The sequence below is a fragment of the Erythrolamprus reginae genome, chromosome 1, assembly GCF_031021105.1.
Source record: "Erythrolamprus reginae isolate rEryReg1 chromosome 1, rEryReg1.hap1, whole genome shotgun sequence".
Lineage (NCBI taxonomy): Eukaryota > Metazoa > Chordata > Lepidosauria > Squamata > Dipsadidae > Erythrolamprus > Erythrolamprus reginae.
This window is the reverse complement of record NC_091950.1, coordinates 381,441,092-381,456,617: the sequence shown is the minus strand read 5'-3', so window position 1 is coordinate 381,456,617 and position 15,526 is coordinate 381,441,092. Positions and strand designations below refer to the sequence as shown.

At 39.4% G+C, this 15,526-nt stretch overlaps 1 protein-coding gene across 2 annotated transcripts in view; it reads right to left on the bottom strand.

Moving 5' to 3' along the window:
- SPTBN1 (spectrin beta, non-erythrocytic 1) overlaps positions 1-15,526 on the bottom strand; it is a 215,589-nt gene that overhangs the window by 122,164 nt on the left and 77,899 nt on the right. The window contains exon 1 of one of the 2 annotated variants that reach the window (XM_070734770.1): positions 4,988-5,573. The exons of the other annotated variant lie outside the window; for it this stretch is intronic. Coding sequence (XP_070590871.1) covers positions 4,988-5,096 — 109 coding nt within the window. The 5' untranslated portion in view covers positions 5,097-5,573. Of the gene's footprint in view, positions 1-4,987; positions 5,574-15,526 lie in introns of those variants that run through there. 2 annotated transcript variants of the gene reach the window in all.

The window sequence follows — 15,526 nt, the reverse complement described above, 5'->3', positions numbered from 1 at the left end:
ATGCCGCCCCTCTCCGAAGACTCGGGGCGGCTCACAACATGTAAAAAACAGTCACAACAATCCAATTAATTAAAATTTAACGATTTAAGAAAAGAAACCCCATATGATAACAGACACACACACAAGCATACCATGCATAAATTGACGTGCCCAGGGGAGATGTTTAGTTTCCCCATGCCTGACGACAAAGGTGGGTTTTGAGGAGTTTTCGGAAGGCAGGAAGAGTAGGGGCAGTTCTAATCTCTGGGGGGAGCTGGTTCCAGAGAGCCGGTGCCGCCACAGAGAAGGCTCTTCCCCTGGGACCCGCCAACCGGCATTGTTTGGTTGACGGGACCCGGAGAAGGCCCACTCTGTGGGACCTAATCGGTCGCTGGGATTCGTGCGGCAGGAGGCGGTCTCGGAGATATTCTGGTCCGATGCCATGAAGGGCTTTAAAGGTCATAACCAACACTTTGAATTGTGACCGGAAATTGATCGGCAGCCAATGCAGACTGCGGAGTGTTGGTGAAACATGGGCGTACCTAGGTAAGCCCATGACTGCTCTCGCAGCTGCATTCTGCACGATCTGAAGTTTCCGAACACTTTTCAAAGGTAGCCCCATGTAGAGAGCATTACAGTAGTCGAACCTCGAGGTGATGAGGGCATGAGTGACTGTGAGCAATGAGTCCCGGTCCAGATAGGGCCGCAACTGGTGCACCAGGCGAACCTGGGCAAACGCCCCCCTCGCCACAGCTGAGAGATGGTTTTCTAATGTGAGCTGTGGATCGAGGAGGACGCCCAAGTTGCGGACCCTCTCTGAGGGGGTCAATAATTCCCCCCCCAGGGTGATGGACGGACAGATGGGATTGTCCTTGGGAGGCAGAACCCACAGCCACTCCGTCTTATCCGGGTTGAGTTTGAGTCTGTTGACACCCATCCAGGCCCCGACAGCCTCCAGGCACCGGCACATCACTTCCACCGCTTCGTTGACATCATAGAGTCAACAGCATAAATATAAATAATAGGTTGGGAAGCTAAAAGGTAGCCTTGGATTGACTAGCTCTACTCTAAGAACAGCCCTATTCAGCCATCAAGTTTAATGGCACTGCTGAGAAAATAAATTGGTTATTGTCCTAACTCATAGGATAATTGTTACAGTAACAGGGAACTGGAACAATCTGAAGAAAACTTAAAAGTATAGTCTAGTGCTGTAAATTAAATTTGTAATCAGAAATTAGGATCTTAATACAGTATCAATTTGTTCATAGATGAAGAACCATAGAGTTTAGCTGTAGGACTAGTTTTGCATTTTTCAGTTGAAGGATATTAGTTTTCTGTTTTTATACAAAATAAATGACTAGAGGAAGTGTTCTTTTTTCTGAGCAATTTATCTAATTAAACAAGCTCCAAACAATGTACTGTAGGCTTTGGAAAGCTTGGTAGTTGTCAGCAGTGACTTTGCAAATGTATACTATAATTTATTCTAACCTTTGGTATGATGTGCATTCTTCAAAGATTTCCTGTATTTAAATCCTACCCCAAACATAATCTTTCAGCACCATTCCCCCCCACATTCCAAAATCCTCCACTGAAGTATGAAGAAACAATGATTAACCCTTCTTTCCCCTACCAAATCTTATTGGATTTGCAGATGAAATAACCTTCAATACTTTTCACAAAGCAAGAATTACAGAGAATTTGCCCTTTAATTTTGCTAGATAATCTGACACTCAAGAGTATAATTTAAATACACGTAATCAACTCCCTATTCAAAGCATAGATCACACATTCTTGAACCACAACATAATTGAAAATAGATAAATCTGATTTTAGGACCATGTAGGAAAGGATTTCCTGACCACTTTTTAAACCAGATTTTTCACACTGTGTCTGTTGGTCCCGATTAGCCAAATCTCTATCACTTCTAGCCAGCAAAGCTAATCATATATTAAGGCACTGAAATCCAAAATTCTTGGAGAGCAGTAATTGGGGAAGGCTGCCTTATGTCAAAATCTCAGAACTCCTTTCAGTATCAGGTTCAAAGCCATAGTACATACAAGTCAGTGAAAAAATAGGACAAGTTCCATGTGGTTAAAAGGTTGTAGATATGGCTCATTTTCTAAACAGTCTTTCCCCCACACCCCTCCCCCTACAACAGCCTATGACAATGGGCAGCCCAGTTTTCTAATTGGATGAACTTTCAAAATTTGAGTTGTGCTCTGGAATGGAAGCCTTTTCCTGCAAAGCATGGGGAAGGGGAGTAAAGGGAGAGGAGGGATGAGTTTGGGATTGCCACAAAAAATGAATAAGCAGTTATTTCAACTCTTGTCATTTCTTGGTATTTTAACTTTTCAAGGAATCCTAAATACCAGAAACAGAAAATCTACTTTCCTTCACTGAATATGGGACTCTCCTATTTCGTCACCTAACAGGCCAAAGATTTGAGAGTTTACGCAACATAGTAAATATCATTTCTGAATTAAGATATTTTGGTTCCATTCCAATGCACTAAATCATTGATTCTGTAAATGAATCTAGTACTATAGAATGGGTATAAAACACAAAATAGCTCTTGAATTACTAAATATATTGTCGGAAACCCAGTCCTTTGGAAGAAATTATGCATCATTAAAATATGGAAAACCACTCTTGGGCCTGGCAGCTTTTTTTTTAAACACCCAAAGACTGCTTATGTTGCTAGTTAGATAGCAATATTTTGAAGGAACTGGAGAGAAGGAGGGTACATTTTCTCCACTTGATTTTGTTGCAGAAGGAGGGTACATTTAAAAATCTATAGCAGTGTTTCTCAACCTTGGCCGTTTGAAGATGTGCGGACTTCAACTCCCAGAATTCCCCAGCCAGCAATGCTGGCTGGGGAACTCTGGGAGTTGAAGTCCGCACATCTTCAACGGCCAAGGTTGAGAAACACTGATCTATAGAGATTGCTTACTGTTATCAGCTTCATTTCTCAAAATTGTGGAAAATCATGCCACACACACCATATCTAGTATTTTGCAACTAATTTCAGGAACTTTGGAGATAACATGGGAAATGTTACACATATAGACATATGTACAGTACAAGCTGCATTTCCATTGCTATATAGTAACAATCTACCTCATTCTCCAAATAAGGATCCTTTGGTAGCTAAAAGCCACCATCCTTGCACAGTTTTGAAATAACCTCATTGAGTATGGGGTGAACTAAGACACAAATTTAAAAAGCTTATGTTCCATGATCATAGAATACAGCACTTATTAGCAGAGAGAAAATAAAAAACAAGGGGAAGGAAAGAATTGAATTGATGTACAGTGGTGCCTCTACTTAAGAATGCCTCTACTTATGAATTTTTCTAGATAAGAACTGGGTGTTCAAGATTTTTTTGCCTCTTCTCAAGAACCATTTTCCACTTACAAACCTGAGCCTCTAAAACTATAACTGGAAAAGGCAGAGAGAAGCCTCCGTGGAGCCTCTCTAGGAATCTCCTGGGAGGAAACAGGGCCTCCACCCTCTCTGTGGTTTCCCCAATCACACACATTATTTGCTTTTACATTGATTCCTATGGGAAAAATTGCTTCTTCTTACAAACTTTTCTACTTAAGGACTTGGTCATGGAACGAATTAAGTTCGTAAGTAGAAGTACCACTGTATCTCAGCACAAAACAATATTTTTCTGGTCATATATTTGTATTTATCAAATTCCTACAGCATAAAAATTTGAAACCAATCTTTTTCACATTTATCTCAATGTCCACTTCTTTTACAATATTTACCTTTGTAACAATTTTATCAATTTGCATCTTGCATTGCAATTATTTTTACAAACCTTTCCACAAGGATAAACTTAATACAGAGAATAAGAAACTAAAACACCAATATAGAATCATAACAATGTAATTGTGTAACAAACCCAGAGTTGGGATTGTTTTTAGTTCCTTTCCGTTTCTGAAGGAAACCGCAGTTCCCCGTCTGTGGGCTGGTAGAGATTAAAAATAAGAAATATATTCTGTGTGGTTTGAACTTTTGACTTCCTTGGATAGATTTGAGATTCCAGAAACAATGAATTTATCTGTGAAGGAGCTACTGTCATTTGGATTTAAGTCAGATCTTACATTAAGTTAAGATTCCATCAATTCCATTTCATTAGTAACTAGAATTCTTCCCTCCCACACCCCAAAAGTACCATATTAATACAAAAACCAGACTCCATTGCTTCCAATATAGTAAGGATTCAATTGTAAAATGGTCAAAAACACTCTAATCAGTCATGTAGAATTCCATTCCAGAACAGCAAAATTTCTTCCTGTCACTTTGAATGGGGAATAAATTAATGAGAATTGGGAAAGAGTCTTTCCTGCTCTGGCTCCAAAATATAAGCTTTAATCCAAATGTGTTGTTGACTGAAACTCCCAATACTCCTGGGTCAGGATGGGTCTGTTTTAGGAACTGCCCAGGATCTGGAGAGCATTCCATTGAGGAAGACTGCCACAATCAATGGAATGCTAAGAATGGGATTACCCAAGCAGGCGGGAGATGTCTTGGGGAACACTTGCATAAATGGATCCCAATGGTATGTTGAGAGCTTGGAAGGATACAGATAGGCATACATATTATCTCAGCAGAATCAGAGAGGAATCTTCTGCTTAGTACCTGAAGGCTGTAAATCGCCAGAAGGGATTCAGACAAAAAGACCACTCCCTCTTCCCCATTTCCCTTGTCCTATTGTTCTAGATGGCAAGGTCCGAGTTAGCTCTTAAGATGTTTCCAAGGTTGAACCAAGAGAAGCTTACAATACCAGAAGACAGGAAAACAAGGAAATCAGCTTCAATTTAAAGCAATGCAACCCCAAATCTATTATTTTGTAACCGATGGTTCTTCCCTCTTATCAGCCTCCATAGTAAGGAGCATCACAAATCACCTCACCGTGTTACTGAGCTACATTTCATAGCAACGCCCCTTACAAGAGAGAGAGAGAGAGAGAGAGGAGAGAGAGAGAGATGGCGCTTACCTTGCAACTGCTTGAATCTTCCTTCTAATTGATTATAATTATATGGCACTGAAGCTGTGTAACCAGGGGACATGGATCCGGGCATGCTAGCTGGGTTCTGTAATTCCATTTACAAGGGATGTGGCAGGATATTAAAATTCCAGCATACAAATAAATAACCTTTGGTGTTTTGTGAAAAATCGGGTGGCAATCCTCACTTGGGTGCTTTCACACAAAATCTAAGCAGATCCCAGATTTTTCTTTTAGGAAAAAAATGTTTTTTAATTTGTCCAGCTTGAATATCACATTCAAATTAAAAGCAATCCACGAGCAGATGGTTTCTCCAGGCATGCAGTTTGAAACGAGCACGGTGCCTGGATTGCAGCCTTGCCACCAGCGATCTTAAGGCTTTAAACTGCCAATCTTAATGAAATTAACCGATTTTTTTAAAAAGGCAAAGAAAAAATTCCAGCTCTCCCACTCCTAGTTTCCAAATCGGAATCGAAGCCAACGCAGAGGTAGCATGGAGCCATCGGCGGCCCTTCCTGCCTGTCTGCCTAACGCTTCCAGAAGCTCACACACACCTCAGACCTTCCTGCTCGTTTGTAATTCCTAGTAGCCACTCACTGTGTATTTAGTGATGATGTCACGTATTAGCATAAAGCATTGTAAGAGAGTAAAGGAAACCAAGACTGTACCAAAGACTGAAGGCGGTGGGTGGAGAACTGGGCGGGATTATTAAAGGAGGCACAAAGTTCCTGGAAACCAAAACCTCGCTGCAAAAGAGACACGTTCCCACGTCCAACCCGCAGGCTGGCAGCTTGGAACGAGCACGCCCCTCCCGGCCCATCTGGAGACTTGGGCTAAAAATTGTACCACCTATGAACGGTGCACACGGGAAAGAGGCAATGGTTCTTCCCCACGCAACGCTGGTGGAATTACATCTTTTGTTAGTAGCTTATTGTAACGGAAAAGTCTCAGATTACAGTACTATCCTTTCGAAAAGAGGACGCGGTTCCTCCCCCGAACTAGAAGGAAAGGGAAATATAGCACACAAAATAGCAAACTCTTTGCAACGCTCTTCAGTATTTATTTTTACATATTTTCTTCTATCCTTTTCTTTATATATATTACTACTTGTCTATTCTCTTCAATGTGTATTGTGTATTGGACAAAATAATAAATAAATAAATAAATAAATATAGCACCGTGCACGAGAAGAACAGCTAGAAATGTTAGACGTTGCAAGACTTAAATGGCATGGGGGGGAGAAGTCTTCAGCTTTTATGTATGTATGTATGTATTTATTTTGTCCAATACACAATGAGGGTTTTAGTGGGTATCTTTGTCACCAGGTGTGGGGATAATTACCATCTTTCCCCCTTTTTTATTATGATTAGGTTGCATGTGTATGACTGCATAGTTAAGGGTTTTATTATGTTATTAATGCCTTTTAAATGGATTTAATTTTTTAATTATTATTAGATTTGTAGTATATTGTATTACTGTTTTGCTGTGAGCCACCCCGAGTCTTTGGAGAGGGGCGGCATACAAATCTAATAAACTATAAGTTATAACTATAAACTATACACATAGTAAAATACATAATGATGGTTATAGAGGATATACTCATAGTAAAACATATCTAAGAAAGAATAGAAGAGAAGATATAGGAATAAAATACATCAATGAAAGAATAGAAGAAGAGATATAGGAATAGAAGAAAAATATAGGACAGTGTTTCCCAACCTTGGCAGCTTGAAGATATCTGGACTTCAACTCCCAGAATTCCCCAGCCAGGGAATGCTGGCTGGGGAATTCTGGGAATTGAAGTCCAGATATCTTCAAGTTGCCAAGGTTGGGAAACACTGGTATAGGAGATATAGGAGAGCAATAGGACAGGGGACAGACGGCACTCGAGTGCACTTATGCACGCCCCTTACTGACCTCTTAGGAATCTGGAGAGGTCAACAATCTTCAAAGTGTAGCTTTGTTTTAATTGAGGATACTAAATGTTTTGACATTAGGAAACAGGAGATGTAGCTCTCTCTGCAGTTGCATGCATGCATTTTCACAGAAAAGCAAAGCTCTGGCAAAATGCATTTGGATTATAATAGTGTCTGTCCTGGTGTATTTATCAGGAAGAGTTAAGATGGTGACTTCCAAGATTCCAGGCTTCCAAAGAAAATCCTGATGCATTCAGAAGGGAGGGGAGGGAGGGAGGAGCTAAAAATTGTCAATACAGGGCATGCATTTCTTGTCATTAATTTTTTTTTTCAATGCATGTTCAAGGAAATTGGAATACCATTTGTCTGGGGTGGTATGGGGTCTCCTGCTCCAGCAGGGGGTTGGACTAGATGACCTACAAGGTCCCTTCCAACTTCCAACTATAATAATAAATAAAATAAAATAAATAGAATTGATTTTATTAATTTGGAATAGGGTCACAACACTGTTCTTGTGTTTATATATTTTGATCCTGCATTTTCAGTATTTAAGAGTAAGCTTACAGTATTAGACTGTAAAGATTTCAAATTACAGTATCTTGTAACTGTGTGGTTAATAAAGTGCTGCCTTTAGGAAAATGCATTCCTGGGCTGAATAACAGAATATAGCAGCAGTTTATAATTTTCTCACCAGCAGAAATAGGGGTGTGGAGGTAGAACAATAATATATCTGGATATTGGGTTTTTTTAAGAGGGAGGAACCTTTCTTCCCTGAAGACTACCAATATGGCAAAATGTCTTGTGTTCCAATATTGGAGAGAAACAAAGCCAAATATGGACGAGGTAGAATAAAAAATTTCACAGTAATAGATTACATTATACAGCCCCCTCCAAAAAAAGTGAGCTTTGAAATGCACAACGGCCTTTCAGTATCTTCTGAAGTCCATGTAAAATAAAGTCAAGATTATACAGGATTAAGCTATTCGCTCTAGTTCATTTATCTATTGTAAGCAATGTTACCAAAAGCAGATGACTTTCATCATTCTATTGTCTATTTGTTGAAAATAAAAGAAATTAAATCTTGATTTTCTGTTATAATGTACATATGTTCCACTACTAAACTTTTATTTGTTATTTCAGTACATTTATGCCAAAAGTTTCTATGCAGTATATTACATTTTCACATTTGTAAATGATAATCAATAACAAAGTGTTGTGATATCTAAATTGGGGTAATTTATTTTGGACCCTAAAACTAAAGACAAAAATTATTTTATTTTAGATTACTTCCTGTTACACAAATATTCAGGCTTAAATTTGCCCCTTATCATGTACAGTTTTGGAAACCCAAATTGCTTTTGTTTTAATCAAGACCGTTGCCTTGACTCAGCCTCTTTCCCATGCATGCAAAGTATTGTCTTTGTTTCCTGCAGTGCTACCATTTTAAAATAATACATTAAATGTGTAACTGCTTTGACAGATTAGCATGCAACATTGGGCACTTGGAATCAAGAGTACATAATTGGCTTAAAAAGTGGAGAAAAGCCCATCATAAGCATTTTTCCTTGAGAAAATACGGAGATTCATATGTTGTGTAAATGTACATGTTATATAGCTCAAAATATTGTGCCAACTTAGCCAATTGTAATTGGGTACATTATCCAATGGTATGGGGCATCTGTTAGGAATGAGTGCTGGCTGAGTTGGAATGTAAATTGCATGTCTCTTGGTTAGAATAGGGGTAATTCCCTTACCAGATTCCTCAATGCTTTCAACAATGGCAGAGCTTCCAATTTACTGCCTCCACAGAAAACGTTCCTAAAAATCCAGGAACAGATTCAAAAATGTACCTGTCTTGAAACAGGCCATGTTGAACTGTATAGCACAGTGATGGCTAGCCTTTTTGTCATCACGTGCTAAAAGTACATGTACAACAGCACACCCATGCCCATAAATCAATGCATGAACCCTCCCATGTGTCCCGTACATGCAACCCCATGTGCACCCTGCGCATGTACGTTCACTGTCCCATGTGCATCCCACGCAGGCATGTGTGATCCCCCATGCATGCACTGCGACCCCCCAAATGCGCCCCCCCTCAACCATTTTTGGCTTCCAGATTGGTGCAGGATGACTTTCAGGCCCAAAACAGGGCATCCCCCACCCCACACCCTGTTTTGGGCCTGGAAGGCCTCTTGCACCAATCTGGAAACCAAAATGGGGTGCAGAGAGGCTGTAAGCACCTCCTGTGCCCCATTGTGAGCCTGGAAATCCACCTGCACCAATCTGGAAGCCAAAGCGGGTCACAGGGGAGCTGTGTGACGCCCCAAAATGCAATGTGAGCACTCCACCATACACGCACCCCGCCCCATATGCGCCCCGCTGCCATGCATGCGCAGCAGAGACTCAAATACCAACTGGGTGGCGGGAGGCACGCATGCATACATGGAGCTGTGCTTGGGTGATGGCTGGCATGCCCACAGAAAGAGATCTGTGTGCCACCTCTGGCAAGCATGCCATAGGTTCACCATCACGGGCATAGCACATTCAAACAAGGAATTGACCATAGGAAATATTTTATGACATTTTGCATGATGTCACAAAATACTTTGTTATTTTCATCTCATAAAATATTTTATAAAATTCCACTGGAGTCATGGATTTTGGATTTTAAATGCATTCTGTAAACTAGCCTATTTTAAATACCTTGGCTGAAAAACACAAAGGTGCTTTTTCAAAAGGCAACTAGCCCCTTTGGGACAACCTTGATGATTGAGAAGCTCCATGGACATTTGGTTGAAAAAGTGTTGCCCTATGATATACAGTTTCATTTGGCTAAAGGTTGCAGACATGAGTCTTAGTAGGTGACCGTTGATCTGGAGGGAGGGGTAATCCAAGTCTTTGATATGAGTCATTGGAGGAACTTGCATAAAAGGATTCAAGTTATAGTTTAGTATCATGAAAATGAGCCGCGGCAAACATCTAGGTAGCAAACATCCTATGAACCTGCAATAATTTCAATAGGCAGAGCTTAGAGCTTTTTCTGAACTCTACACGTAGTTAATTTGCATGGTACAAGCCAGTTCCATAAACCAGGACATGAAATTGTTTGTCTAATGTAAGAAAGGAGATGAAAATATCTCTATGGCCAAAGTGTAAAATATCCATCATGTTGATTGATGTTTCAGTGCTCAGATGAATCGTTTTATCAAAGCTAACAGTCATGAATACACATACATGAATTTGGACAGTTTTAAAGCCATTGTCACATTTTGAGGAGTGAATTTCACAAATGGCTTCTGCATTGGGTAAGGAAATACTTTCCTTGATGTTCTGGATTTATAACTCATTTTATTCTATGGTAAGAGAATAGAGCTTAGTTTTCTCCTGTACAATTTCTCTCTTGTCCTCCTTATCTAGATGTTTGGTTTTTTTGCATTATGGTTTAAGCAGAATGTCAAGAAAATCTAGCAAGTAAATGCAATGATACTTTGCCAGACTTGAAACTGTAGTGAAAATTATTGGTTCTTTTTTTAATCTCGATATATCTGTATTACTAGGCTGTTCAGTTGTAATTGCTGCTACTTTTTTATACTGTACTCAAGTCAGTATTTCTACAGGATCCAGCAGCACATAACACCTGCAGATATATTCATTGAAATGCCACTGCCCCACCCTTCACAAACAGGTGTTGCTATGCACCTTCAAACCGCAAAACACTTAAGTGCCAGTGAATACGCAGAGAGATGAATTAGATTTAGACTGCTATCAGGATTCAAATTGCTGTTCTTTAATTAGTTATGCCATTGGCTAGATGCATAAAATAAATATCTAAAATATTTGCTTATAAAGAAGTTGGATAATAGTTTCAAATAAGGAGAACAGTTTGGAAAGTGGTTTAGTTCCAGATTCTCTTCACATATTGATATAACAAGGCAGAAAAAGGCCTCCAACACTTGAAAAGTTCTGTTAACAAAACTGCCAGAGATGGGCAGATGGTTTGCTCAGCTTCAGATGACAACTTGCTATGAGACCAAGAAAAGAGTTCTTCAATGTTTAATAGACACAACTACACTACTATCTTGGTAAAAGTGCAGTAGTGGATTGCCATTATCTTCCAGAATTTATTTCCAAGCTGGAGATGGCCAATGAAATAATTATATATTGTCTTTGGCATTTTCAAGATCAATCGGGAATAGTTAGGTACTGTCACCTCTAATGCGAGATGAGGCAGTCTCCATGCTATATCTATGCCATAAATGAGCTACTGCATGGCAGCCAGACAGAACTATGTAGAAGGAGAGCATGAAACCATACCACCAACTTAATTCTCAACTGAAACCTTTGCCAACTTACATTCCGCCCCGAGTCTTCGGAGAGGGGCAGCATACAAATCTAATAAATTGAATTGAAATTGAATTGAATTCAGAGGAAGATCCAAAGGGCTGATGGAACATGTTTCAGCAAAATTAATTCAGTTCAACATTTCTGCAATATACAATCCACACAGACAAAAACGCATTCTTTTTCAGCAACGTCTTGAAATAATCATGAGATACTCATGTGACCTAGGTTTTTCTTTTCTTGGACTTGTCTGAAAAATGTGAATTCATCTGCAATTAGGTTAATTGATAACTTATATTTCCTCAACTTAAAAAGCTCTTAGCATAATACTAGGCCTAGAGGGGTTCTACAAATAGCACACATGGTTCCCCCTATTTCCATTTTATTATATCTTCACAAGAAAGCTGTTATGTAACTAAACGGAGAGACTGGGAGAGCTCTATTATCTACTAAAATCAGTGCTGGATGAATTGGGATTTGAAATTGGAACTATAGGTGTTACAGACAGGCTCACTCAGAATAGAAGAGTTGAAAGGGACTTTATAGATCACCTAGTTCACTTCCCAACCAAGTCCATAATGCCATGTCAATAATTTTCTAAAAATAATCAGTATTAATTCATAATGTAGGTGAAAGCATTTGTGGTATGATAATCTATTTTACTAAAGTTGGGATAATCTATTTTTCTGAATTCTAAAGAACACATAAATATTCAAAAGGATACCACTGATTTTAAATGGACTCATCGTGAAAATAGAAAAAAAGAGGAGGTGATTAATATAAGCAGCTGATAATGTACAAATCAGCCAGATATTTACTTTTCTGGTGGTATGACAGTGCAACCATATTGCGGCTTGAGGTTGCTTTCCAGTTATATTTCCAGTTCTCAAAATACAGTTGTTAGCTGAATAACTGCAATTGTTAAGTTAGTAACACACCTATTAAGTGAATCCAGCTTCCCGATTGACTTTCTTGTCAGAAGGTAAATAAAGGGGATCACATGACCATAGGACATGGCAACCATCATAAATTGTGAAGTGTTCGAATTTTGATCATGTGATTGAGGAGATGATGCAATGATTCTAAGTGTGAAAAATGTTCATAAGTCAGTGCCATTGTAACTTTGAATGGTCACTAAATGAACTGTTGAAGTGTAGGACTACAGTATATGTATTTGTTAATACATTTTCAACAACAATTTATTACTGAGATATTATAACACACATACTTTCTGAGAATGTTATGAAAAAGTTCATCAACAGAGCACTCCAATAAGAGTTCCGAGAAAACCAATAGAACCCAGCCTTCTGTTGGAATTCAAAACTGCTAAGATTGGAAATTATACCATAAATCTGCAACAACATGGCACAATGCTCGTGAAAAGTTGGGAGAAAAGAGACCAATTAAAAGACTAATCAGATCTATTTGAACATTTATAATCCCAAATGTAATACATTCCTTTCTAAAACAAATCAAACGTGTTTCCTAAATATTTCAATCCTCCCACATAATTTCATATACTGTATTTGCATTTCAGGTATTGTCTGTAATGTACGGTAAGTATAATGCTGAGATAATTGATGAAATATGGCACACACATTGTACAAATTGAAGAGCTGGAAATATCCCAGGTTAGCTGGAGACAGAAATATTTCAGCATAACTTCCTCTCCTCAATTTCTTTCTATTTTTCAATAGAAAGAAGAATGTGATTTCAGCTTTTAAAAAGACAGAATACTGTCCAGTACTTGAACATCAAATTATTATTTTTATATCAGTACCTATGTAAAAAATGAAGCCACTTTAAGGAATGCTACACAATTTGAAGTTCTTGTTTTAGATATGAACTTCACATAGGCAGGGAGACTACATTTCTGTTTTGAAGTAATATTCTTTTTCCAACTATATTAAGGATTGTTGGAAGAAAAACAAATAAGGATTGTCAGTGGATTGACAAAGAGACCACCGAGTAGACTCAATGGTAGGATTAAACCATTGCTTCACAGCTTTATTTTCCTCACCATTACCACAACATCAGTTAATCTCTTGCAAAAAAGCAGGTTTGGAAGTAAGAAAAAGGAAGCACTTTTCTAATTTGAGTTTGGAACAAGCTCAGTTACCAATTACACTCTTTTGATACAGTATCCAAGCAACAGGCAAGAGGTTGAGAAGAAGTGGAATTCAAAGAACAACTTTTTGCTCAATAAAAACAAAAGGTAAAACACACAGAAAAAAGTTGTAGGACAATCCCTTTTGGAAAGAAGTCCACTGCATATTTCACTTATGCCCACTGGCAATGACATAAAAAGGGTAATTTGGTCTTTAAATAAAATCTGGCAAAGGCATGGAAAATCAATCTTTTAAAATGATAATGTGAAAGGGCATTTTTCTTCAAAATATTTAGCACTGGCTAGCCACTATAGTCAGTATACAATCATGATCTGTGATTCTTACATACTGTACATCCAGATTTGATGACTGACTTTTTTTTCTGAAAGTGAGAAATTAGACTGTCAAACTGTGAATAGCTATGTAGGTATTCAGGTAGAAAAAGAGTTACACCTCTATATTTTACACTTCTCTGTTGTAAGGTCCATTTGTGAATTTAAATTTTTCCTAAGAAAGTAATTCTTGGTTTGCTTTTCATTGGCCATCCAATTGATTGCTTTAGGAGTTCTACATCAGATGTGGCAATGATCTGCTCCACCAGGCTCTATCTATATGAGTGTGCAATAACCTATTACCGTAACTGTTTCAAGAAAGTAAGTTAACAAAAAGCCTCCTTAAACTACTCACTCGTCTGCTATAAAAGTGCCCAGTGAAATGTTTGCTAAACTAAATGTCATTTTTCACATTTTCTATTATCTATTGAAAGACGCACTAATATCAAAACAGTAGTTTAGCTTATTGTCCTCACTGGTACCCATGTCTTCCAATCATATAGCTGAGGTGACTATAGTGAACCTCAAAATCAAAATAATGCATATACACTCCAGCTTAGATGAGCAAATTGAGAAACTCAAACAGAAATACAGAATATAACCAGCAGTTGTACAATTAGTAATATTAGTACATCTTAGCTCATTCTGGTTGTTTAAAATTGCCTCCTCAGACCAAATCAGTCAAATATTTATTGATTACTCTAATGCAGTGGTCCCCAACGTTTTTTCCACCAGGGACCAGTTTCAGCAAGACAATTTTTCTATGGCCCGGTGGGGGCGGAAAGGGGTGTGGTTGGGGGCGGGATTAAGCATGGGGGTGCTGGTCCTCCCCGCCCCTCTTTCCCGCCATCGCCCTGTGGGCCGGCAGAACCTGCCTCCCAAGCCCTCTTGCCCAGCGGGGGCTAAGCGCTGGAGACAGGGGGTCAGGCTGGCCCTCCTGCCTCCCCCCAGCCAAAAACGCAAAAGCGCCCCGCGGCAGAAGCCAAAAGAGGCTTGAGCCTCTCGGTCCTTCCTGCCCCTCTGTCCCGTCCATCGTCCTGTGGCCGGCAGAACCTGCCTTCCGAGGCCTCTTGCCCGGCGGGAGGCGAAGCGCTGGGGGGGGCGGCGGCATGAGGGCCGGCAGCTGCTGACTCCACGGACCGGTGCAACATGCCCCGCGGCCCGGTACTGGTCCGCGGCCCGGTGGTTGGGGACCCCTGCTCTAATGGATCTGAAGAATATTTGCACCTTAAATAGACCTCAAGAGTTTAAAAGATCCCCCATTGCCTTCTCTGAATGAAAATACTTTCTCCAGCCTTCAAATCTCCATAGTTGCTAACAACCCATTTCAAAGATAAGCATGCCTGCTCTTATATTACCACTATAGTAAGTGCTTTTCCTCTCCTGAGCAGCAGAACTGGGCTAAGGTTAATGGTCTCCTTGTGAAGCAGACACTGCTTTTCTCCTGTTCAGCTGGTGTTCAAGTAGATATATCAACTAGCCTATTACTATCATACACTACTCTCCTCAAATGCCAAGGGACGCACATATGTAGATTTAAATAATGGCTCTTGTAGCACTGGCTTTCCTCTTTCCCTTGATAAAAAGCTTCACTAATGAAAAAAAGGTGTGTGTGTGTGTGTGTGTGTGTAAGTTGTCTGCAGTTGCATCAGCCTTTATGATTTCAAAATAGGCACATGGATAAAATTGCTATAATAGTGATGTTTTGAGTTCACTCCTCCCCTAATCAAAATTTAGTTCAAGTGCAATTTATGATACGAGATTAAAACATTGGTACCAAGATGTACTTTAAATGTACATCCTGGGACCACCTACATATATTTTGTCAGT